Source organism: Labrus mixtus, chromosome 8 (assembly GCF_963584025.1).
Source record: "Labrus mixtus chromosome 8, fLabMix1.1, whole genome shotgun sequence".
In the NCBI taxonomy this organism is placed as follows: Eukaryota; Metazoa; Chordata; class Actinopteri; order Labriformes; family Labridae; genus Labrus; species Labrus mixtus.
The window spans coordinates 17,190,317-17,214,732 of record NC_083619.1 but is presented as its reverse complement, the minus strand read 5'-3'; the positions used below and the strand labels follow the sequence as shown (position 1 = coordinate 17,214,732).

General features: G+C 40.9%; 1 protein-coding gene across 1 annotated transcript in view; it reads left to right on the top strand.

The window, feature by feature from the left end:
* The window catches only part of cdh2 (cadherin 2, type 1, N-cadherin (neuronal)), a 57,774-nt gene that overhangs the window by 16,014 nt on the left and 17,344 nt on the right, over positions 1-24,416 (top strand). The window contains exons 3-4 of the mRNA XM_061044771.1: positions 19,326-19,546; positions 23,556-23,723. Coding sequence (XP_060900754.1) covers positions 19,326-19,546; positions 23,556-23,723 — 389 coding nt within the window. The remainder of the gene's footprint in view (positions 1-19,325; positions 19,547-23,555; positions 23,724-24,416) is intronic.

The window sequence follows — 24,416 nt, the reverse complement described above, 5'->3', positions numbered from 1 at the left end:
AAAAAATGTTGTGCTTGTCCTTTGTCTTTGATTTAAACCTTTGCTCAAGAACATCAATATTGTGTACAGATTATTGTGTGAAAAAAACAACCTTTTTCTAGGCTCTGACCTTGTACACCCTCTGAGGAAAGTTTCATATTTTTCCCTCATATGTCCAGATTTTCATTAAGCATGGGGACTTAAACTTTTCTTTTACTTGTTCATGGCTTTGAGGAAAAAAACTGTGAACTGGAACATCTCTCTCACACCTGAATAAATCTTCAGTAAATGCATTAAGAAATAGCAGCTTTGAATTGCTTCTTGCCTGAAAAGATAGTCTTGCTTTATAAAAAAATTGCAGTTGTTTTGAGCTGTCCGTGATAGTTTCAGCTGTGTTTGCCTTCCCTGCCTCAGGAGTTGCACAGTGAATCTATTGGCTCCATATTGACTTCCCCAGGCTGTCTCCAATGGATTTGACATGGATAACACGGTTGTGTTTGTAACGAAAGGGGGAGGGGACTTAATAAAAGCAGGAGACCCCCAACTGAAAAAAAGGGAGGGAGGAAGAGTGAAATGAAAAAGAAGGGAACTTAAGTGGTGAGGGCTCAACTTCGCAAAAGCCATGGGTTGTCAGGGGCAACCGAACTGACTCTTTGTAACCTCCCCCCCCCCCCTCCTTCCCTGCCTTCAGGAACGCTCAGATGCAGGAACATAGTAGCACAGGAGAATATGAGCCTGACATTGAAAGGATGAAACAAAATACACACATTAGATGTCTGCCTTATAAATGATGTATAATTGAGTTATCCAGGGCTCTGCTCTTGGAGTGTAGATGGAGGAGAGCTTTAATGAGCTGCATAGTTTCATGTTATTCTATGCTTTAATTGTGATACTGCAGGACGCCATTCATTTGTTTAATTTACTAGACTTGGAGCTGATGGCATGGTAGGGGGGGAATTTTATAGCCATCCTCTGGAAAGGATAAGGCTTATTAGGTCTGATGGTGTCCTGTCTCATATAACCTAATGTGGCCATGATAGACAGAGGATTCTAGGTTTGGATACACAGGGACTATAAATCCGAGCATATTTCCAAGACACTGGTCATCATAATAGCCCATTACGGTCCATGTTTGTAGATGGAGGGGCCGGATGTCCCCCGTGTGGCTGAGGGTCCAATGTAGGCTTTGAGGCAGCATGCGGTTGAAGTGAGGAGGAGTATGAGCAGGACATCGGCACTCATTAAATGGACTTGCTCTCTGCTAGCAGACCCATAAAAAAAGCCCTTTAATGTTCTTAGCAGAGAAGCTCCACGATTTGCCCACAATTCCGTAGCCATAAAACCGGGAATTGAATTCCATATGAATTCTCTGCTGTCATAGCTCACGGCACCAGCTGTCTGTCCGTGTTAAAATCTAACCCTTGGGCGCCACTCCCTGTCCAATTGGTGTCTTTCCACATGTTACATTGATCTTAAAAAGCTGGAGTCCCTTTGGTCTACTTGAGGAGAATACCTTAGCTTGATTGAGTGGGACATATGCAAGGACAACATCAAACATTTTAGTATTTTGGTAAGATCATATGACCTTGGAGATGTTATCCTGATTGATTTATGATGCAAACTGGGATTCTCATGTTACCACATGCCTCATTTCTCATCCTTACCCCCTCATACTTGGTGAATATACATAAATGTGTGTGTCGATTCTACTCATGAAATGGTAGTTTAAATTACTCCAGGCTGACTGTCAGCAAGATCATGTCAGTGTCATACTGTACATGCATGGCAGCACCAATCCCTCTCTGAGCATCCAATCTCTTGTTTGTGTTTGGGCTGTAAACTCCCCTGCACAGCTGCCACCGGGTCATGTCTGGGGGTTTCAGTAATGCGGCTGACCTCCTAATGTGGATTCCAGTGAGGCAGAAAGGCAAATGTTTGTGCTTCCAGGTCTTCCTGGTATCCCGGGTCGCTACAGCTGTCATGTTATCCCCTTCCTGCTCCAGCCTTCCAGCTCAGAATGCAACACAATATCTGCTAGCATCCCAGCTGCAGACGCTTAAAGATATCTGCTGTTATTTTGACAGAAGCCTGCATACTTAATCATTAGGCTTCCGGCACAATAGCCCTCTTTGAGTCTTAACTAGAAAACAACAACTGTAGTTTTCAAGGCAGGAATCTGATTTAATGCCCTCATAAAACAATTGTCTCCCATTGCACTTTACACGACCCACACTTTTTTAAAGTTAATTCACACTTTAAATGCGGTTGAGGGTAAGAGGTAGTTAACTCTCTGCTTAGCTACGCTGGGTTAGTTTGCAGAAATCCTCCCTCCCATTGTATCTTTAATTTCATTGTTTTTTTTTTTCTGTGGAATGTTAAAGCCCTGTTTGTTTGCTGGTCATAATGAGTGCCAATGGAAAACTTATTTACACTATCTGGGTTTAGTAGTGTTGGCCAGCACAGTGGAAAGTCTCTCCCTTTTTGCCAGTGTGCAGGGACTACACTTAGTCCTGCTTCTGGCAAATGGGTCTTTAAATGTGACAACTGAAGGAAGCCCCACAGTTGCTTCCATGGTCCAGGATACAATAAAACAGCTAGTAGTGGAGCTATGCATCCACCCCCTCCTCTTTCTCTTTGTTTCACAAGGTTTTTTTTCAATTCTTTTTCCTCCTCTCTGTTCCACAGCGCTGGTTTCTCTGTCGTAAATTGATATGCAGACTGCTTCAGGTTACAGTACAGGATAGGAGATTCTTTTCAAACGGTCAATTCTGTGAATACCAGAATGTAGCGGAGTTGCAGGGATGGAGGAACACAGCACCTTGGGAGGAGTTGCTCTACCCTTTGCCGCTAGGCTAAAAGCATTCAGCTCCTGCCCATTGTGCGCCTTACTCAAAGGGATTTGTGATGGGTATGATCTTTGACCCTTCTACGCCCACATTATGTAAATGAGTGTACAAAAGAAGGGGATGATGCAATTTCCCGAGACACACGGATTTTAATTTGAGTGTGTGCATACTGTGAGTGTGCAGACCCTGAAGTGATTGAACTCTTAGTACTAAAGTGGACTTAGTGTCTTTGTGATGATGCAAAAATGTAAGCCTCGTCCGTACTATATTATGGCCTCAACACTCTTGTATTTTCCCCAGTGTGTTTTTTTAATTTATTTTTTTACTGCTTAACAATCAGTGTCCTTAGGCATCTAAAAAACACATATAGAGAAATATAGGAAGATGGACCTGTTGTCATGTTACTGAGCATCCTCCATATGTTGTTATGACAGTGGTTGGGAAGGTAACAAGATCCCCCTCTGTCAGCCCTGCAGCCCTCCTCCCTCTCCCAAATGCTGTTATTGTCCCTGTGCACAAAGGATGGGGGGGATGTGTAACTCTAGATGAAGCAACAAGCTGAGGTTCATGGACAACGCCCTTTCCCAGACTGTATCAACTTGCGAATTTCTGGTCATAGTAGTGTTATTTATTTCACCTCAAAGAAACTGTTTGTAATCAGCATGAATGGGTTCAACAGGACTTTTTCTACTTGGGTCTTTATCCTGGATTCTCCCTGCTTTAGTATGAATGGGGTGTATACCATGCGGAAACCTCCGGTGTTGAAAAATGAAGCGATTGCGGAAGTGCAAAATCCTTGCTGTGTGTCTGCTTGATGAAGAAGCACTGGAAGTCACATACACACCAACTGCTGTTTTTACAGCAGAAATTGTTAGGTTGAATAAAGTTAGGGTGAGACAGCATTTGTCAGTGAGCGCAGTTGACAGGCTTCAAAAGCCCTCTGCGGTAACAGATGGGTGACGTCACTCATGATCTGTTCACTATTATTTGCAGTCAATGATGTATACAGGTTATCATGCAACTCCTGTGGTCCAACATGGTTTCTATAACAAGCCTTAAGTCACTTTAGCATTACACATAAGATAGTGGTATTAAATTCCATGAATGTCAGCCATGTAAAAGAGAACTGTTTACAGACCTCAACAATTGGAACTAATGTGGATGTTTTACTGACCTGTATACATTTAAAACAAGATTCTGTACATGCTTTAAAGTAATATAAAGTTCAAACTAACCCAGTTCTACTACAGTCCCACCACATGACTAACATGGATTGGATGGATTTTTTTTTAACTATTTCATACTCTGCTTTTGGAAGACTGTGGTTCCCATTAGTTACTCATTAGTTTAAGCCTGGTCTCTCTCCAGAAACCCAAGTAAACATTTGCTGTGCTTTGTGTGTTTGCTTTAGCCACAGACTGGAATCCAGTTTTCCCTGCCCTTATGCGAGGGTTAATGGATAAAACAGTACCCCTTTTGACACTAGGTAATGGACTTTACGGCCCTCCATTTTTTATATTGTCCTACATTGTTTTTACACATCTTCTATTCTTTTATGTTAATTTTGCGATAGTGTTGGACTTTAAAACAGAAAAATGCCATTATGAAGAAAGAATAGCCTTCAATCTCTATGAACTTAAAATAGGAACAGTTTTACTTTTGTGTGATTAATGATTGTTGATTAATTTGTGTTATGTGTAGAAGAAGAAGGCCGTCAGGTTAGCGTTGGAAAATAATTTCTTGAACATTTCCCCCCTCGATTGTATTTTTGGAGGTGGGAAAATTTCCTGTGATACTCAAGCACCATATTAGAAAGCTGATTGCTTGATTTAAAATGCATGCGACTGTTCAGTTACAGTCAACCTCAATAACAAACACAGCTTCGATTCTAATTTAAAACAGGATTAAACAGTGAGCCAAGTATGTTTTTTTTCTGCATTTGAAAAGTGCTTTCGAATTATGTGGCCTCAACAGTGCAGTGTCAGCATTTCTATACATCAAGATGCATTTTATGATTTGTTTTCAGTGTTTTAAATTAATCCAGCATTAGCGAATACATGGACCCTTTGCTTGTTTTTCAAACTCAGTATGACTGATGTACTTGACTCAAACCATATGTTGAGCAGGGCTTGAAAGGGTTCCACAGCATCAACAGACACAGCTGGCCAGCAGTCTGTGATCTCATTGCAAGCCATGTTTGCCATATTTTGCTGTACTCGTTGGCCTTGCCAAAGCCCTACCTCTGCTAACTAATTATTTGCCCTCTGTTGCCAAATCGTGCCCTGATGAATAACCTTCAAAAGTGGTCACTGTCATGCTTTCCTCAGAAAACAATCGAGTGAGATTAGTCAGACAATGTGGTGAGTTTTTGGGAATTAGAGTTCAACACTGGCGTCACTGAACTGGTGAGTTTGTAAAAATGTCAAAGGGTTGTTATTTTATGGGTGCTGTGGAGGGACATTTTTCAATACTTGTGTTAAGTGTTAGCATGAGAATAACAGCCTGTATTGGCGGTGTGGCGGCTGTAGACAGTGAGTTACAGCCTTACTGCGCTCTGAGCTGATCATTAACAGGTCTAACACACTGGGATATTAAAGTTTGTTTTACTGCTCCCATCAACAAGCATGCAGGCCTATAGACATGTGTTATTGAATTCATATAATGTGAGTTATTAGGCCGTACATCTTGGGTGTCCATGTATATTGCCGGATCTGTCCGGTGTGGTCCTAGAGGAAATAGAGTAGCAGAGGAGATCATATTGGTTATTAAGCAGCTGTGCCATAGCTGACCACATATTTATTATTTATTATAATTGTTATCACCTCTGGACTTCTTTTTCAATCACAACGTCCATCTGAGCATGCTCACACACCTGGATCATATAGACTTTGTTCGAAACAATAAATGAGAAGCTCACTTTTAGTGCAGGGTTTTATCAACCAATGAAAGTAATGAGATTAAGCTAGTAAAAAAAAAAAAAAAAAACATAATTCCTCTGCCCACTCCAGTGAATCAGAGGAATGGGGAGAAGTGGGGAGAACAGCCTTAGATGAGAAGCAGCCACAGTAATAAAACCGGCCGCCTGGTGATGCAGCCTCCATTATTCCTGTTGGTATGTTCATGCGCTTTGAAAAACAGAATAAATTCCAATGTCGGGAATTGCTGTTCTTATACCTGCAAGCCCAGTAGGGGAGTTTTAGAGAAAATAGAAACCCGCCTGGAACAATTGAATCCTCCGACTTCTCTAAGAAAGAATAAACATGCATCCTGCTTGTATTATGTGCCAGTTGGCCAGTTGTTGCCAACTTTAAAAGCCCCACCTTTTGACTATTTTAACTGATGAAATACAAGAACTACATTTGGCCATGAAGTGAGCTTTCGGTTCTCTTATAAGCATGTAAACTATAACAAAGCAGAGTCTTCTCAGCTCTAAAACAAAGGCTTACCAGCACTTTTTAAACACAACATCTTATTGTGGGATTATTTCTGAATAGTGTTCGGCATCATCTCGTCTAAACTTTGCGTATATGTGAGAGAAGAAAGCGGGACAAACGGAGGCACGTCAGAAACAGTTTGGTGGATTAGGGTGCAACAGCGTGGTTTGATGTTTAATCACTCCTTGTGCGTAAGCTGTTCTGAGGGGGATAGAAAGGCTTTCCTGTAAGCTCCAGCGGTAGTGGGATGCCTTTCTGGTGAATCTCGCCTCTGTGGGCAGAACTTGCTGTGAACCTGCATTTTTTTGTTTGCCTGAGAGGTTGCACTGAAGCAGAATGATAGGACAGCTCAGACCAAACATAGCACCACACTTCCCTCCCCCTCTTGCTCTCTCTCTCTTTCTCTTGGTAAGGGTGACTCAGGGTTGAGGCACTATGATCACTTGATACTTCAGGCTGCTTAAAAACTGTAAAGATGAACAACTACACTTCCTAATCACAGATCATGTTTTATTTGTGATAAAGAAAAAGAAGAACGGAAACAGCCTTACTGTACAACTGAGATTTATAATGAAAACAGAAGTGATAGTTTGCCTGAGACCACACAATAGCACCACAAGCTGTCAACAGTGATTCACATGTTTATGCCACCTGCTTGCTCGTGCCACTGCTGTCGATGTTAGTGTGACCCTGACGAACATCGGCATCACTGCGAGGAGACAGACTACTCCCGTGGGTCCTTGCGTTAAAAACCCAAGGTCTGGAAACATTTCCGCAGGCGGGCTTTCCAAGTGGAGACAGATTTGTACACGGCCATGCTTGTGGTTTGGTGTTATAGCTGCAGACAAACTGAGGACAGATGTGATTGGAGTCATTTTCATCCCCCCCCCCCCCCCCCTCCACCTCCTCCTCCTCCTCTTCCTCCTCCCCCGTTATTCCCTCCTTCCTCTCTCCTTCCAGTTCCCCTAATCTGGGACTCATTGTGTCTGTAATAAAGCACAGCTGCACAGATCCTTCCTCTGAACCTACTCAGTTCAGCTGATTACATGGGAGTGAGAGGGCTCTACTCTCACTGAGTCCAGTCACATAGCCATGCTCAGCACATGTTAATGCTCCACTGTTACATACATGTGAGAGAAGACACTTCCTTTAACTGGACTTGTGCCATTGCTATTTATTAACAACCTTTTTTTATATTCACCCTAGCCAACTGTTTATATCAGTTTCTATTTATATCTATTATGTATTACATAGATTTTGCTTACATAAGGAAAAACAAATCAGCATTTTTTTGTTTGATACTGATTGAGATACCTAGACTTAAGTATTGTCCAACACCAAGTACTGCTCACATACCAAAATGTATATACTATTGTTGGAGCACTGGTTGCTGTGTTGTTATTTGTTAAAATAATAATGATTAATTGCCCCAAAAATGTGACATTATATCGGAGGTGTTACTATGTCATGGTCTAAGATTTGTTTCTTGTGGCAGCTTTTAGGTTAAAAATGTAACTAGAGATTTGTAGTTTTTTGAGTTTCTGAGATGTATTGTTTCAGAACAAGTGGTATTGGGGTGTGCACATGTCTTTGCTCTTCAGGCTACAAGATTTTTTTGATGAAACCTTTTTTTGAATGAACAAAACGGTCATCTTTTAATGCTGCTCGTTCTGCTTTACATGAAGGCACGACTCCACTGCATTTTGTCAATTTGTTGGGTTGGAGTGTTTTAAATTGCTTCTGCCCTGAAAAAAAAAAAAAAAAAGATGTCATGCATATGAAAGTGAGCAGCCCTAATAGAAAGATGTGTCTCTCTTACAAAATGGTGCAGTGTTGAGCATCAGCGGCTAAACTTCTGCATTTTAGGGAAAATAAAAAGAACAGTAACAGGGATAAATATCAGCTCGGAATTGTGCAGGAGATGTCTGTATCACACTGCGTATCAACTTTCAATCCAAATCAAATGAAAAAACTGAAGCTCTCCAAGTCTTCAAACTGGCCTCGATCTAAAGAAAGCATTTAAATTGATTCCTTTGTCTTCTGGAAGTATACAAGTTTGTTCTATCATTTTGAAAACACGATTTATTCAGCCTTGAGGTACAGACATAAAATTATTTTCACAGTAGATATGTTTTCTTCCACCCGTCTATAGAAAAAACCTGCCCCCTCCCCTTTGATCTTTTTTGAGCACAAACTATGAGTGGGGGAGGGTCACGCAGGTCAAATATGTTTAGTTGCGAGCTGCATTCGGCATCTCAGCTGCAGCTTGATCTCTCCAGGAACCAGCGCAGTACAAAGGGATAAGCTCGTTGACACATTAAGACAGCGTTTGTAAATTCATACAAATGCATGCCTTCCTCTGTGTTTGCTTTTCTTGTGCTGGAGCAGCACATAACAAGCTGTCATGCGTCTGAAAAGCTGTGTATGAGTTGAATGCGTAAGCTTCAGATACAAACATTGGGCTTGTCTTTAATCTTTCCTCTGTGTATTTTTTGTCGTTTTCTGTAAGCACGGGCTAATTGTGATTCAAGCAGAATTTGACACATATTGATTTAAACGTGCAATGGGCAAATGCTCACTCCCCGTGTATTGGCAGCTGCCCTAATCCCTCTCTTTGAAGAAGCTTCTTTTTCCTTACTGTCATTGTTTTGAGGAGGGATTTTCTTTTTCTTCCCTCCTCGCAACCTTCCAGAGAACTCAGGTTACTCAACCTCGTGACTCTGCAGCTGCTGTTTTTTTCCATATGTTAGTTTGTTTTGCTCTCATGAAAGGGTTCAGAGAAGATAAATTGTCAAGTGTCTCATAATGTGTGGCATAGGGTGAGTGAGTAAAATGAGGATAATGGTTGGTAGCTGCAACAGTAATGGTCTGCCCACTACGGTGACTCATTTCCTTTGTTTAGCTGAAAAAAGAAGTATTCAAATGTCCTCATTTTCTCCTGAGCAAAGACTTTCTTTTTATTGTTCTCTTCTTGAAATTATTTTGTTTTAAAATTTGAAATATATTTCATCTTCCATTCCTCCAGGAATATTTGAAGTCACTACAGTACGTATTTTTTTTTTTGCACTATACAGAGGTTTGTGTAATCAGTAAGGCAGAATATATATTGTATTTTTGCGTGCAAATGACTGGGTAAAACATTTTTCTTTTCTTGGAGAGAGACGTTGAAGCAACCTCTATCTCGCAATATAACAGTCTTCTCCAGAGGCTGTCAGCCTCATCTTCCTTTGTCTGCCGCTTTGTTTCTCAGCCAAAGAGGATTCACATGCCTTCTCCTTGTTTTTCCCCGTGCCTCGACTTCTCCAAAGAGAAAAAAAAAAAAAGGAAGAAAGCCGGAATTCCATTAGCTTTGTTCTCAAAAACTCAGTGTGAACTTGTGACTGTGTTACACATGACATAATGGCCCCAGAACTGGTCCCAGAGCTCCATGCATTTAATTTAACATCTTATACTATAGGTGAGTGCATCTCGTCCCTCCATGTTCTTTCTCGTTACAGACACTCTGTGTTGTGTTAAATCCCTCACTTTATGAATCTGGTTTAAATTGCTGGGCGGTTCTGTCTGGCGGAAATTGAAGGTGTGTGTGTGTGTGTGTGTGTGTGCGTGTGAGAGATAGATAGATAGAGTGCCCCACCACGTGTGCATGTTAAAAAGAAAGCGAGAGAAATTGAACAGAAAGGGCATGTTTGTGTGTGTGGTTAGGTTTGTAATTGGATGCAGTGGACCGCATCAGTCTTTACCTGAGCCAGTCATTTGCATGGGTGTGATTGACAACAGTGCTATGCAAAGCGGGCACACATATTATTCTCTATATAGGAAGAGAGGTTGCAAAAACCATGCCTTTTTCATTAGCTATCACTTTCCTGTTAAAGTATTGAGTCATTATTGCTAAGACACAGGTTGAGATTTCATTTGCATAACTGCGCATCAACTTGACCTCTCCATGGTCCATCTGCTGGTGTGTTGGAGTTTATTTTTGCAGATTAGATCTCACCGCAGTTTAAACATAGTGGGAGGTTTCCATAAATTTGCTGAAGTCATCAAACTTAATGGACTCAGAAGAATCATAAATGTTAAAGCCCATCTTAAAAGGTGCAGCAAGCATTTTTTTTTTTTAAAGGCCGTCACGGCGGTTTCAAGCAAGTACAGATAAAAAAACATCCTGACAAAAAGTAAAACTCATTCAACATGTTGGGTAATAATAAAGTAATAAACATGGAAATGTAAGTATTTTCATTCATGGGTTACATTGCTTTCTAGATCACATTATACTCTTGTCATTGTGTTTGTTCTGAGTGGTCATTCACTTAGCTCATTCAGTGTATTATGAAAGTTTAAACTTATTTAAAAATAGGAAGATTATTAAGATAGTTACATTTTAAACCAGACAGGAAGCACATTAAGGTGTAAGGAGTAGCGTTAACCACATGCTGCTGTATGGCTATGCTCAGAGGTTGTCACAGATGAAGAGGGGGCGCGTAGCTCTGTCCCGCATGGAGGTTATTATTTATGGTTGCTTGATCTGCCTCCTTTCACTGTCGAACCCCGTGTCAAGCAATGACACAGGAGGTTAGACAATATGTTAGAATTTAATCACTTCCACATGTACAACAGTGTTCATCTTATCAAATTTGATAACTTACAAATAGCTTCCTCGGTGGTCAATCTCCCAGGCTTTGTCTTCTTGAAAATTAATTTGCACAACCTTTGTCCTGTTGAAAACAAAGTTTTAATGAACTGTTTGGCTGGTCGTGTCTGTCTCTAAACTTCCTATGAATAATGCAATATGTATAAATAGATGCTTTTATAGATGGATTAAAGATCACATTTATTTTTCTTACTTCAACTTTTATTACCATTTTCATTATTAAGCACAAACCAGGCATTTTATGAATACAAATAGAATACTAAAATAAACACCCTGGGTTTTTTTCCCCCTGAATTATAATTCATTAAAGTCATATTGACCGTAGTATTTATTTATATTAAATTGAAAGGTAATGTTGGTGGTTTTTCTGCTTCCAAAGAATTTCTTGATAACAATGTTTTCAAAAATGCATCAAGGTTTAAACTCCTCAAAATTCTTCTTTTATTCATTCCTTATCTGTTCATTTGTACAACTATGTCAGAATGTGGCTAACCTCAGCTTCAGTTTGTCTCTTGTTCACCTCATATGGTCAGGATTTCGTTGATATAATATGTTTCCTCCCTGTAAAAAAACATGCTATGTTTGCATACAAACTTGTACTGCTCTGGCACCAGCAATCTTCTACCACAAAGACACCAACAGTCTTTTTCTGCCATGATAACAGTCTTACTCTTTAAAAAAAAAAAAAAAAATGAGTATCCCTTTGCAGCAGTGTCAGTGATTGTTGATATAATTTCCATAAACATTCTCTCCTGACTCAGTTTAAATAGGAGAGATGCCGTGCCAATGCTGAGCCATAGCATTTGGGCAGCAGTGTTTGATGGATGATCTCTTTTACAGCTGGACACATTGAAACTGGAGTCCATAGCCTTACTGTCTATGATTTAACACTATTAGTTTTCCACTTGGTGAAAGCAGAACTAGACATTGACATCATTGCATAAGTCACCTTTTCTGTTTTTCCACCCAAAGCGGGATAATGATTGTCCCTTTGGATCCATGATTGGTACAGATCGGTGCAGTGACGAATGTAAGTCTGTGTTTCTTATCCCAGCAACAAATCAGAGACAGGACCAGCTCTGCCGCTGTGATTAAAAAAGTCTTACAAGAGCCAGTGAAAATGCCAGCAGGGGTTTCCTCATCACTGGTCACTGCCTTCTTCTTTGTCTCTTTGATTTTTATGATGGGATTTTGACAGAAATGATCAAGGGGAAGAACTAAATAGCTTCGAGTCTGTGCTTTCGAGATCAAAGGGACCTAATAATGTCATATTACAGGTTGCTCTGAGGCAGTTTTAGTGCCCAGCCCTCGTGGCTTCTCAAAAAAAAATATCAGTCCGCTGGTGTAGTCGTTGGCTCTATTATAATACATATTTGTCTTTTATATCCCATCTTTATGACATTAACCACCAGTTATATTTAAGAAAGTAGTTTAATTATTTGAGGCAATTGAGCTAATAAATAATTTAAACCATGATTTTACTGAGGCATTAATGCAGGTGTCTGAGTAGGCTGATTGTGCATAATACTTGACCTCCTTCTTTTAAGTAGTGTCTTTGTTTTCATCACAGTGAATGTATAATACATGACTGAGATCAATATCTGATGTGTAATATTCATGGATATTCCCACCCGATGAGAGCCTGCAGAGATGAGTCTAAAAGAAAACGCCTGAGCACGGTGGCAACAGTGATGGATGTACAGTTCAGCCAAGCATCTCCTTAAAATGTGTATTACTGCTGTGTATGGGCACCAGAGAATGACCTGTGTAATGCAGAAACAATAAAAAAGTGATGCATGTGGACATCTTAAATGGATTATTATTCACAGTCTGATTTCCACAAAGACATCTGAAATGTCTCGACCCGCTTCTGACCTCCAACCTCACACAGCTTGGTTTATTTTAACCTCTACCTGCTTTTGTTCTCAGTCTTTATCTTCTCTCCTCTGTTAATCATTAAAGCTTTTGTAGACCCAACAAAGTCATCTATTCCAGCAGTTGTATGTTGAATTAAGGTAAAGAGAGCAAGTAAAAACCATTAACCTTACATGAGAGGGAGGTCAGCGAAAAGCTGTTATTGTCATTAAGTTCAACACATTCTTTAATGTTTACTCTGGGCGTTGTCGACTCTTAAGCTCTGAGATTTCGAAACAGGAGACTAGATTTTTATTATAGGATCAAAGTCACCTAACGCTTAGCTTCATCATATATCATATAGGTTTCTTTATTCGAAAAAGGATCAAAAATTCTTTAAACTTGAAATAGATAAGACTCTCTGCAAAATCTCTGCAAACCTATTAAGATATCACCTCTCCTCAGTTTATCTGTTTGATTTATTTACCAGCAATTAAATGTGATGCTTTCCATAATGATGTTCACCTTTAAACAGTCACAGGGGTCACAGAGCTCTTCTAAAAGACGTCATGAAGCGTTTAGAGTCTGACATCCTGGTAATGTGGTCACCAGACTAAAGCCTCTGTATCAAGCCTCTCGTCTCTATAACTCACAGAACAAAATCCCAGTAGCTATGCACTGATAACTGCAGAAGGATGTAGCTTAGTCTTATCAGCTCTTGGCTCCAGTGACACAGTAATCCACACAATGTGCGCCTGTCATTGTACTGGAAACACACAATCATTTCATTTACCCAACAAAGGCCTGGGAATAATTGTGATGTCCCTAATGCACTTCCGCTTTACCAATAACCAATTGAGATTTCTAATTTTCAAAGGCCAAATATTATTTATTCAAAAGAGCCTGAATGTCATCATGCATTTCCTTTTCTTTGCAGAGAAACCTGTTCTGCCTCTGGAATAATGTCAGTTTAGCATGATCAAAGAAGCTCGTAATAGTATGTTCTCCAGGCTGATCATAGCTGGGACATAACAGGGAACAATTGTACTGAAAATGAATAAAGAATTTGGCATCCTGAAGAAAATGGGGGTGACTTTTGGCCTGGTGGGGGGTCTGCTTACCTTGTAATTGTCCCTTTTTTTTAACACAATGGTTGTCAAACTTGGTTGCTGTATCCCCAGGAGAACAAACGGCAATGTGCAAATGCAAAATAAAAGCAAGTGTAAAAAGAAAAGAAAGAACATGTCAAAAGGAATAAAAATAGTTTTCCCTCTCCTAAGGGCCAGTTTGCTAGATCAAGGGAGCTTAAAAATCCACGTGTTTCAGATTGAGCAAGCTCCTATCGCCGCAGCGGCTCAGACATTCATGCTACTTAGATTTCTCTCTGTATACCAATGTGGGCGTGTGTGATAAGGGGAGGTAGTATCAATACAGTTTTTGAGGGCTTCCTCATAATTCTCTAATCGAGGCGGCAGTTTTAGGAAGGAGAAATAGCTCAAACAATATGCATAATCACGACACAAAATGTTGGGAGAATGGTCACTGGAATCAGGCTTAGAAACTGAGCCAGCTGCATGTTCAATGTGCCTATGCTCTGATGCAATTCCTCTTTAGTTTTTTTTAATTGCTAGAGACACTGAACAGAGGACAAACATTGCTAGTTTTTTTTTCTTCATGCAAATCCCTTACATATTTTAGGCCCAGCTATAAATGCATGGAACGCTTTGCGCGTTTGAAGTGCAGTGCATTAGTAAAACGCCTTCAAGGGCTTAGTCTGGCAAAAGGCAGTATCATCATTCCCAGATCCAAGCTTCAGCTACAAACAGTTCACTCTCTCTGAAGAATACACTGTTTTCTGAAAAAAACAAAAAAACCTTTGTCTCCTTCCTGTATTTTCAAGTTCTTTAAATAAATAGAATTTCTAGAAATGTCTTGATTTAGTAGTGACATTGTACTGGGGGGAATGATTGCTATTGTACAAGCGCTGGTTATTTTATGAAGACATGATGGGTTATGCTTCCACAACCTGAGATGTATGACTTAATTCTTTACAGTAGTGTTTCTAGTATCTAAACAATGTGGTAAAAAAAACATATTAATAATTCATTTTGTGAAAATAATAAAAACTGAACATTGTCCATTGGAAGAATTAAAAAAAATACTCATGCATTGTATGCATCTCCATGGAAAGAAGCCATAATAGTGAAGAATAGGATGTAATAAGCTGCATAATGGTGTTTATTTCGTACCGGCCTTGAAGCTGTGAAATCTACATTCATAAGAGCAGCGTTAGAAAAAGAGTCCAGTCAGAGAGACAAAAAAAAAGCATGCCTGCACAATTACGTCCTGAAGCAGCCATCTTAGTTTAGGAAACATTAGCGTGTTGTGATTTTAGCAGTTTGGGCAATAATTGGGCAATTACTGAATATGCTGTGAAGGATATTTTTGTGGTCTGGCACAAAGTCTGCACACTGTTAGAGAACCTTGTCCTTAATTTGGCATGTTCTCCCCAATGTTTTGGGACTGGATTAGAATTTCATATCACAGCAGTTTGAATTGAGGTACCCGAGTGTGAGCTCCACTGGGGCTTAACAGGATCTTATGAACAGCGGGGCTGGCATGGATGTCTCACGCAGCACATTCAGCTGGAGCCTCTGCTTCATATTGCATTGTCTCAATGCCAGTGCAGGCCACTCTACTAAACCTGGTCACATTCATTTGTGAATAATGCATTTTGTCAGGGGTGTCGTAGCATTTGCCCGGGTTGCGTGTGTGTGTGGAGGGATTGCCACTGGGGTATTTGGCTGGGTCTGCATTTATCCACAGCTACTGATGAAACACCTATGCAGAGTATTTCTCAACTGTCAGTGACCTCACTTCCCAGAAATGAGTGATGGTGTATTGGGATGATCTCACATGAGAGGTTTCAGGCTTGTCACATTTACAGCACATTAGAGGCACTCTCAGCTCTGCTCACTTGCAGCCGGTGATTTTGGCAGGCAGGCATGAAAAAGCTGAGATCGTGGAACATTTTCTTTGCTTTCCTGCAGTCCAAATTCTGCATTCCAAATTAAATGAATCTCCCTCTGCCTCTCCTGGTCTCTCTCTAACTATTTGTGTCTGTCTGAGTTAGAGTTATCACGTGACGGAGTGGACAATAGAGAGGCACTTTGGCTCCACTGAGAGGTTAGCCGGGTTTTTTGTGTTGCTTGTCAGTGAGGGGGGGCATCTAAGCTGTGAATAGGATCATTGAGTCGGAGGTAATTTTGGGCCCCGGTGCAGGGCATTAGTTGGACAGGCCTTTCTGCTGACAGGCCTGTTTCTCCCACCCCCACCCCCTTTCTCTCTCTCCCTCCCTCCTTTTTTTAACCCCCAGTCCCCCCTCTGCTGCATCGGCATTTCTATCCAAACCATAGGCCTTTATCGTTGTGGCCATGACGACATGTCTGATAGGGTGGGGCAGCCAAGACCTCTCTTAGCCCTGTACCTAGGGAGCCAATACATCTAGATAAAGATAAGCTGCAGAAGCCAGGGTTTAAGCGGTGCCACACTACACATTTCTGTGCTTTCCTAAACCACCAGAGTGTTTCTGATAAATGAAGAGACACACGCTGGACACTCTCATTCATTATCATTGGAAATGGTCGTGCCTGTTGGGAACTTGTGCAGTGATTGCAGAGGGGGCTGACTGTTGAAGGGCCTCTCAAAGGTGTCCTGATGGCCAAATTTCAGACTAAGTTAAAGAGCGGGACCACAGCTCTGCAAGAGGATTGGGTAAAAATAACCGGCAGGGGACTGCTGCTGTCAAGTGCACTGCTACCCATGTTCACACAAATGTATGGCCAAAAGTGACAGAAGGTTAGAAATAGAAATACATGGACAGCAGATCAAAGGCATTTAGTGATGATTTAAAGACGTGTGTTACATTACTGTTTTCCTTTAACGATTTATTGACCACATGGGGACTGAAAGCCTCTAAGCACAATTAGGTGGAGTGGCATGAGCAGAAGAAGAACTGCTAAAATAATACACAAGCAGACAAAAACAGCAGACGGATTGAACAGCCTGGTTCAGACAGTTCCAGATCATTACACAAACATATACCTGCTCACACTTTTTTGGTTCATTAGACATTTATTTTCTGTATCTATATTTGCTAGTTTTTTTAAATGTATAATCTAAAAAGTAAAACTGTAGAATATGCTGAAAAATGGCCATGACAATTTCCCGGGGTCCAAACTGATGTCTTCAAAAGACTGATTGTCAATCCTCTGAGAATTCAAATATACAATGAAAACAGAAAAAGAACAGCTGATCTTTATTTGAGAAGCTGTTGAAATAAAATGCCTGAAATTTGTATAAAAGAAAAAACTTACCGTACATAATAAAACAAGTAACAAAATAGTTGCAGTACAAGTTTTTTTAAAGTAATTCCAGCACAGCTTGTACATTTGCTAAATACCATAATAAAGTACAAGCACCTCAGATAGAACATTTAAGTTAGATGTTACCAACCTCCAAGTGAAATTTAAAGCCCATGGACTGTCTTCTGCTGCATTGTGAGGTGTGTTTTTTTGACAGACACTTACTCTGTATTCTCCCTCTGTCTGTGTATCTGCTGACTTGGACCGGCTGGTGATTGCCTGAAGGCTTTGAGTTTACAGGCTGCTGGCTTTAAGGCAAAACCTTCACAGAGAGAAGGTCATCTATCTGATGTCAGCTGTGCCAGGTTCAAAGAGAGAGAAAAAACTAATTGGTCAAGGGTAATTTAACAAAGGCAGCCAGGAAGAAGATGGTCAATATCAAGTGCATTCCAGTACAGAGAAAAGATCGTGTCATCTTCTATCTTCATTATTGTAACGGCTGCCTCTCCTGTAAAACCATTTCACCTTGAGAGCTGTTGAGCACCATTTAGATGAATAGCTATTCTTAAAGTAAAAAAAATAAGCTGTTTTGTCACTGTTGAAATATTTGACTAATAGCTGTAGTGGGGTGCAGCACATAGTCCTGGCGGAAGATTTGTTCACCTTGTTCAGTGCTTGATAAAGTAGAGCAAGTTTTCAGATTCGTTCAACTGGGTGAAAACATTTTGATTACACAGCATGTCAGTTTGCAAACTTTCCATAAACCACCTCAACATTCTTATTTGTATAGGATGTTTTCTCATTCACTATGAATAATAGTCTGTTTTTAAAAGGGAAGATTTCTCTTCCCTCTCCTGCTGCGTTGCTTTCAGCCATTCTTCTTTTAGTTGCTCACCAGGAAAACAAGTTCGTCTTTGTCAGATGCCGGGACCAGGGGCATCTACCTGAAAACATCTGCTGTTACAAGCAATAAGAAAAGCGTTCAATTTGCCCCTGTCACCGCTAGAGAGAGATTTAGTAGTAGTAGGGTGTGGTGCACTTCAGGACAATTGATTGCATGTGTTTGGGTGATATTACTAAATTAAGCCTGGCGGTTAAAGTTATGACTTCCTTTGGACCCCGGACGGATCTACTGCATCCTCTCCCAAAGCCCGAAGGGACTCATGTGCTGAGAGTGCAGATGATACTCTGAAGACACCATTGGGTCCCCAAGGTAGCAGCACAAAGGAAGATTAGGCATCCTCCTTCAAGGCTTTTGTTAAGTAATTCCACATCTCCTTTAATAATTCAGAGCGGCACCAGCAGAGCCTCCACACAAACAGTATAAGGTAATATTGTGATCTCAGTGGCCGGGAGGAATTTGTATCTTTCCATTTATGCCATTTGGTGCTATAAAAAAAATAAAGGGGGAGGGGGCTGCCAGGGAAACAAGGCTATACAAAGAGATCACACAGTGGAGCTGTTAGTATTGCGGTGGATGTGTTTGTGTGTGTTGGTGTGTAGAAGCTACGTAGGCTCTGCTGCCCTGTCACTCACTTGTAACATGAACTGGGGTTGTACCACTGCCGCTGAGGCACCCATGGGACTCGAGCCCCCATGAGCCACCTGTCTGTGGCCTACGTATGCGTGCACGAGTTTCGTGTGTTTTCTGTGTGAGCATGCTGATGAAATAAACATCACACGCGCTTACTTCTGTCTCAGGAGGAGCTGAGGATCGGTAGTCATCCGCGGAAGGCAACCCTGTATGTCATTGAGGACAAAGCTAGCATGTGATGGCCTGAGCTGAAATAAAAAAATAAGACTTCTTCAGCAGAATTAAACATGTTTATCCACCCTGTATCTTTCTAAACCTAAGGCAGTGTAGACAGTGTAATTTACACATCTGGTTTTAAGGTAATGCTTAGGGCTTTTGCATTCTTCTTTAATAGCCCTTGAGGGGCACCCTTCTTTTTTTCTTTAGTTTTTCTCTCCCTACAACTCCCTCCTCCACTGCACCTGTTTTGAGCAATACCTTTGGGGCACAGCTTGAAGTGAATAATGTATGAGCGCGAAGGAGAATCAGAAAACCTTTGTGGACCCTCTGACTGCATGTCTATCTGTCTTCCGCCTCCATTGTCTAACTCTAGTTTATTTTCTTGAGTTTTCTCTCTTTGTTTGGCTATTTTTCTAACGTAAATCTATCTGTGTCCGTCTCTTGCAGTGAGGTTTGTTGACTGTGGCCGAGGCGATCTGGTGAGGTTTGAATGCAGTAACCCATCCGACTTCCGGATAGAAGCTGATGGAGTGGTTTATGCTGCCAGGAGTATTCAGCACTCTAAGCTCCCTGCGTCACCGTTGTTGATCAAGGCCAGCGACACCACCACTCAGCAGCAATGGGTGACTCAAGTCAAGCTGACGCACTCCGCTCATTCCAGCCAGCAGGTAAATAAACCTTAACCACCTCCATAACATTTCAAGCCTGTTGTCGATTGTCTGACTGATGTTACCGATATAGAAAGGTGGAACGATCAATTCTCCCTTCGCCTCAAATAACTTACACTTATTAGGCACACTGCACATTCACAGATGACTAGTTCCCTAAATTGTAGCAGGTGTTCCAAGAGACTGGATGGATGCTTGCTAATTAAAACTTAATGTGTCAATTTACTAGCAGCGCAAACATAGGAAGAGGGTAGCAAGAGCAGATGCAAAATAGCTCCTCATAAAGTTGATTTGAGTGAGCATGCCTTGTCATTGTAAGGTTATTGCCTTACCATCCAAAAGGGGACGCACCTCTTTTCAGAGCTCTGGAAGACAGGAAGCATCTGTCTGAGCTGTGGAGCGCTTCTCTAACTGTTCCACTGGACGTGTTGTGCAGTCATCTGCAATTAGTTAGAATGACCGTGTGCTCATATGTCAACATTGTGCTTGGCTGAGGATCAGAGGAATTGCACACAAAAAAGCACTCGCATGTCCTATTGGTCTGCCTCATAACCAGGAAATGAAAAGAAGCCCTGTTATTGTAGTGGTTTTTAACTGCAGTGCCAGTGGATTATGTGATCCTGCTCAATTAGATAATATCTGTTGCTTTAGTCTTACAGGACTGACGCTAACACAAATGCTATTCAAAACTCTGTGCTACTCTCCAGCTTTACCCATTTTGTCGGCTTCAAAATTAGCATTTCCATTCATTTGTAAATAATCATGGTTGTAATACTTTAGATTATTAACCTCTGGTGTCTTAATGAACACCCCTAAATGTAATAATCATGTTTGTAGTACAAAGAAAGCAGTGCACTTTCTTTTTTTATCTCTGTAATACACTAAAGAAAATGGTCACAAGTGGCCATTTCTAAATTTGTAGCACAGAAGATCATCTCAGGACCTAGCGTCGTATTTTATACTGGTGTAGATTAAAAGTTAGGGCTGACAGTTATGTGTAGTTACTGCGGGCTCAGTGGTCTGCTGGGCAGAAATTAAACGTGTAGCCAGTAATGATTTCATGGCTTTGAAAACACCATCGTTACCCACTGACACTCATTAACTTTAGGGACTGCTGCAGGTATGTGATTTTAATGATACCATCAGTCACTGTTGTCGGTTGGTCAAAGGCAAAAGCATAGTTTTCCCGTGCAAGGTAAACAAGTCACAGGAGGTTTTTCAAAGTTTTTAACTAAAAGGCAGAGCCCCACATTGGTAAGACATGTTTACAGATAATCAGCGGTGTCATCAGTAGCTGTGCTCTGATCTGTATCTGCAGAGAGCTCTCGGGTTTGCCCTGATTTGTCTGTAATGAAATCAGAGATTGACTTTCCTGTATCTTGCACGTTTAGGAGGTCATGAGCGGTTGTCTTCCCCACAGCATAATTATTGTCATGAATCATCACGCATCTCTTAATCACACCAGCGATTACATTTTGTATTAGTCCATGAATGTAGCAGCCTTGGGGAAACATTTTAATCAATGACAACCAAACAATATCCTCATTACCATGAGAGGACACTCACGTTCACTATCTCCACCTCTATAAGAACCTCAGCTCGACCGTAGTCCGTAAGGAGAAAACATTTACCGGTATGTACTTGAACAAAGCATTTTCTTTCTAAAGAGGCGAACACACACATGCCTTATCCTCCCTATACACCCACAAACACTCAGGTCATCACTCTACCTAACATTTCCCTGGACTCTAAAGATGGAGGGCGGTTCACAGAGTGTGGATAGGTGCAGACCCCCAGTGCACCAGAGATAGATGCATGTTGTGCTCAACAAGCCCACTATGCCATTCATCATTCTAGACACAAGTTGCAAATAATTACTGCTCTCACCCGGACCCATTTTAATAGGGTAATAGATATTTCTGAAGCATGCTCCTTTACTATCTGTCTGCTTGCCTCTCTGAATATCCAATGTGTGAAAGCAGTATAATCGGATTTCAAACATGATTAGTGGAATCTCTGTGACAGCTCCCCAGATGTTAGAGTAGGGGGAGTATGGGATGTGGATCACATTTTAAGGTGGTAAAGTGGTAATTAATTTCTATTTGCATTGGACACTTTGTAGTAGAGTGTAGGTCTTAACTACCTCACAACAATCAACGTTCAAATGATTTCAGGCACCAGTAGAGAAGATACTTCAAGGGACTTGACAGTGCTGTTCAAATCCCAGCTATCATTCATTGACATTGACAGATTTTACATATTGTTTTTCTGTTTTCCTTCCCGCCTTGTTTTGTTCAAGGTTATTTTAACTTTCTCTGGCACTACTTCAGTCTCCTCAGTCTCTGGAGCAGCAGAGGCAATTTGAGCCATCTGTGTGTTTAGTGTCTGGCTTGCAGGTACCATCCTCCTTTGTTTCAAATCTCATTCATTACAGCAGAGGGAGGATGGCAGATCCATTATGGGAACTGGTCTGTCTGTGTAGGTGCATTTTATCAGGACATAAGAAGAGGCCTGCCATTTAAAGCAAACCAGTGCTGGTGTTGTGAAGCTTCTGCAGTAGCCACACCAAAAGCACTTCATGGCATATCATCACAGGATGTACTGTAGATATTTTAAGCTACAAAGGATGTCATAAAAGAATGGATGGTTTGATTGAACACACATTTTAAATGGGAAGTAAATGACATTTGGAAGAGCTTATTAGGTTTTGTTTCCTTTTTATCACCACATCAATTTCCCTTTGTTAAACCAAAAGTGAAGGGCCATTGATCAATCTAAAATACGATTCTATGAAGTGAGGTGTCACTTCAGCATGTAGTGTTGTGCTCAAAAAGTTGTAATGGCAATATATTGTCATGCACTCCTTGCAAAAAACATGCATCAATGCAGATTTTACAGAATCAATATAGCCCTTAAGCTGTAATTGCAGTTTTGTAAGACACAACGCCTACGGTTCAGTTAACAATAAAGCCAATAGACGGCAGTAAAAGTCAAACTACAGGATGCAAGCACATTTCATATCAGAACAAACAAGCCTTGGTGAGAAACTCTATCCACTACACACATTTTTGCTGGGAAGTTGGGTGTTGGACACGAGTCATGCAATATGCAAGTCATGCAAAAACAAGGTAAAATACTGCAGCAACATGACCATCCTCTGCCTACACATGACAAGTCGCGAGCAACAACAGCTAGGCTAGCTACACAGGGCCATTGTGTGCCATTCCAACCAACACTGAGTGAAGTGAATGACGCTTACATGTCAAATTTCCCTCAACTTCTAAACAGGTTAAGAGGATCACAAAATCACTTTTATGCTTTATTTGTACGGACTTGTGCCTGTACGGGGTAGTTCAATTCAAAAGGCTTCAGGCAGCTGCTCAATGGGTTTGAGTCGCACTTTATAATCTACACTGACTTGTATATTATAGAAACTGCAATGCAGATGCAGATGTAAAGCAAAAAGACGTTCTTGCAAACAAGTGGACTCGTAGTCAAATGAAACCAGAATATTATTGTTGAATCCAAAAAAAGACATCAGAGAGAGCTGTTTAAAGATTTTAGAAAAATTTGCAAAAACAATAAGCACTCAACGCAAATGAACCGACATGTAATTTGTTTGTTTTGCTGGATAAAAAAACAAGAATTAAAATAATGACAGCAATGCATCTTCAGGGGGAAATGAATGCATGAACCTAGTTATATGGTTTCCTATCCAGTTGGTGTGTAGAAATTTCACAAATTCCACATCCATGTTTTTTTTTGTTGTTGTTTTTTTTCAAGAAATTTCAAGGGCTACCTGATCTCAAAGTATTTGTCCTCTTGGAACCATTTAGTTTGCACACTATTGAATCGCCATACCTCCAGTAATTGTTCATTTGTTTTGTAATATGAAGGTTCAACTAACCATCCATAGAGTAATGCCAACAGCTAAAGAGGTGAAGGTGCGTTTTTCTGCATAGATAGGATCACTACACAGCTTTTTAACTATATGATTTTCTTTTTCCAGGTCCAGGAAGGTGCTGTCCCTCCAGTCATGTCCAAGGATTTGAAGGAAATATCGTTTCCATCACGAAACATGGACAGCCAGCTCAAACGCATGAAGAGAGACTGGGTCATCCCCCCAATCAATGTCCCAGAGAACTCCCGAGGCCCATTCCCGCAAGAGCTTGTCCGGGTATGTTGCTCACGCATGAACACAGACACACAAAGACACAAAGACACACAGACACACACACACACACACACACACACACACACACACACACACACACACACACACACACTCTCTCAGAACTTTAGGGAAAATACTTTTTTTTTCTTGGTATGACAACCTTAAAGGTCCCTGCTGCCCTTAACTCCCACTCAGGGGTCACAAGCATCAGACTAGGGCTTTCAACAAAATGCTTTGTATTTACAGCACTTAGCTAAAGGTCAGAGCTCCTTTCTCCGCTGTATTATTTATCTTTTGTTTTAGGCTGTGGTTGATATCAATGTAACCTGGTATTATTCAGAGACAGAGAGAAATCTGAAGTGCTCACCATCACAATTGCTCCTCAGCAGACTGTTGAGATATTACACTCCTTTTATCTTGGCTCAAGGACACACACAGCTCCATTCATTTGCATCAATTCTGTGGTCCGGGCTGGGTGTGGGTGGCTGACAGAGGACAAGCAATACCGGGGACAGCTAAGAACCAGATCCTTTTCAGCATATTAAGCCAACTTCCTTACCGAGTGCTAAGTCCTGTACATGCTATTTGTGTGTATTATATTTAATCCAGCCATATTAGAAGGGATGTTTCTGGGCTTTAGCGGATGATATCTGAATGAGGAAATGCTCTGTTTGCTCAGTATGGATTCAGGGGGAG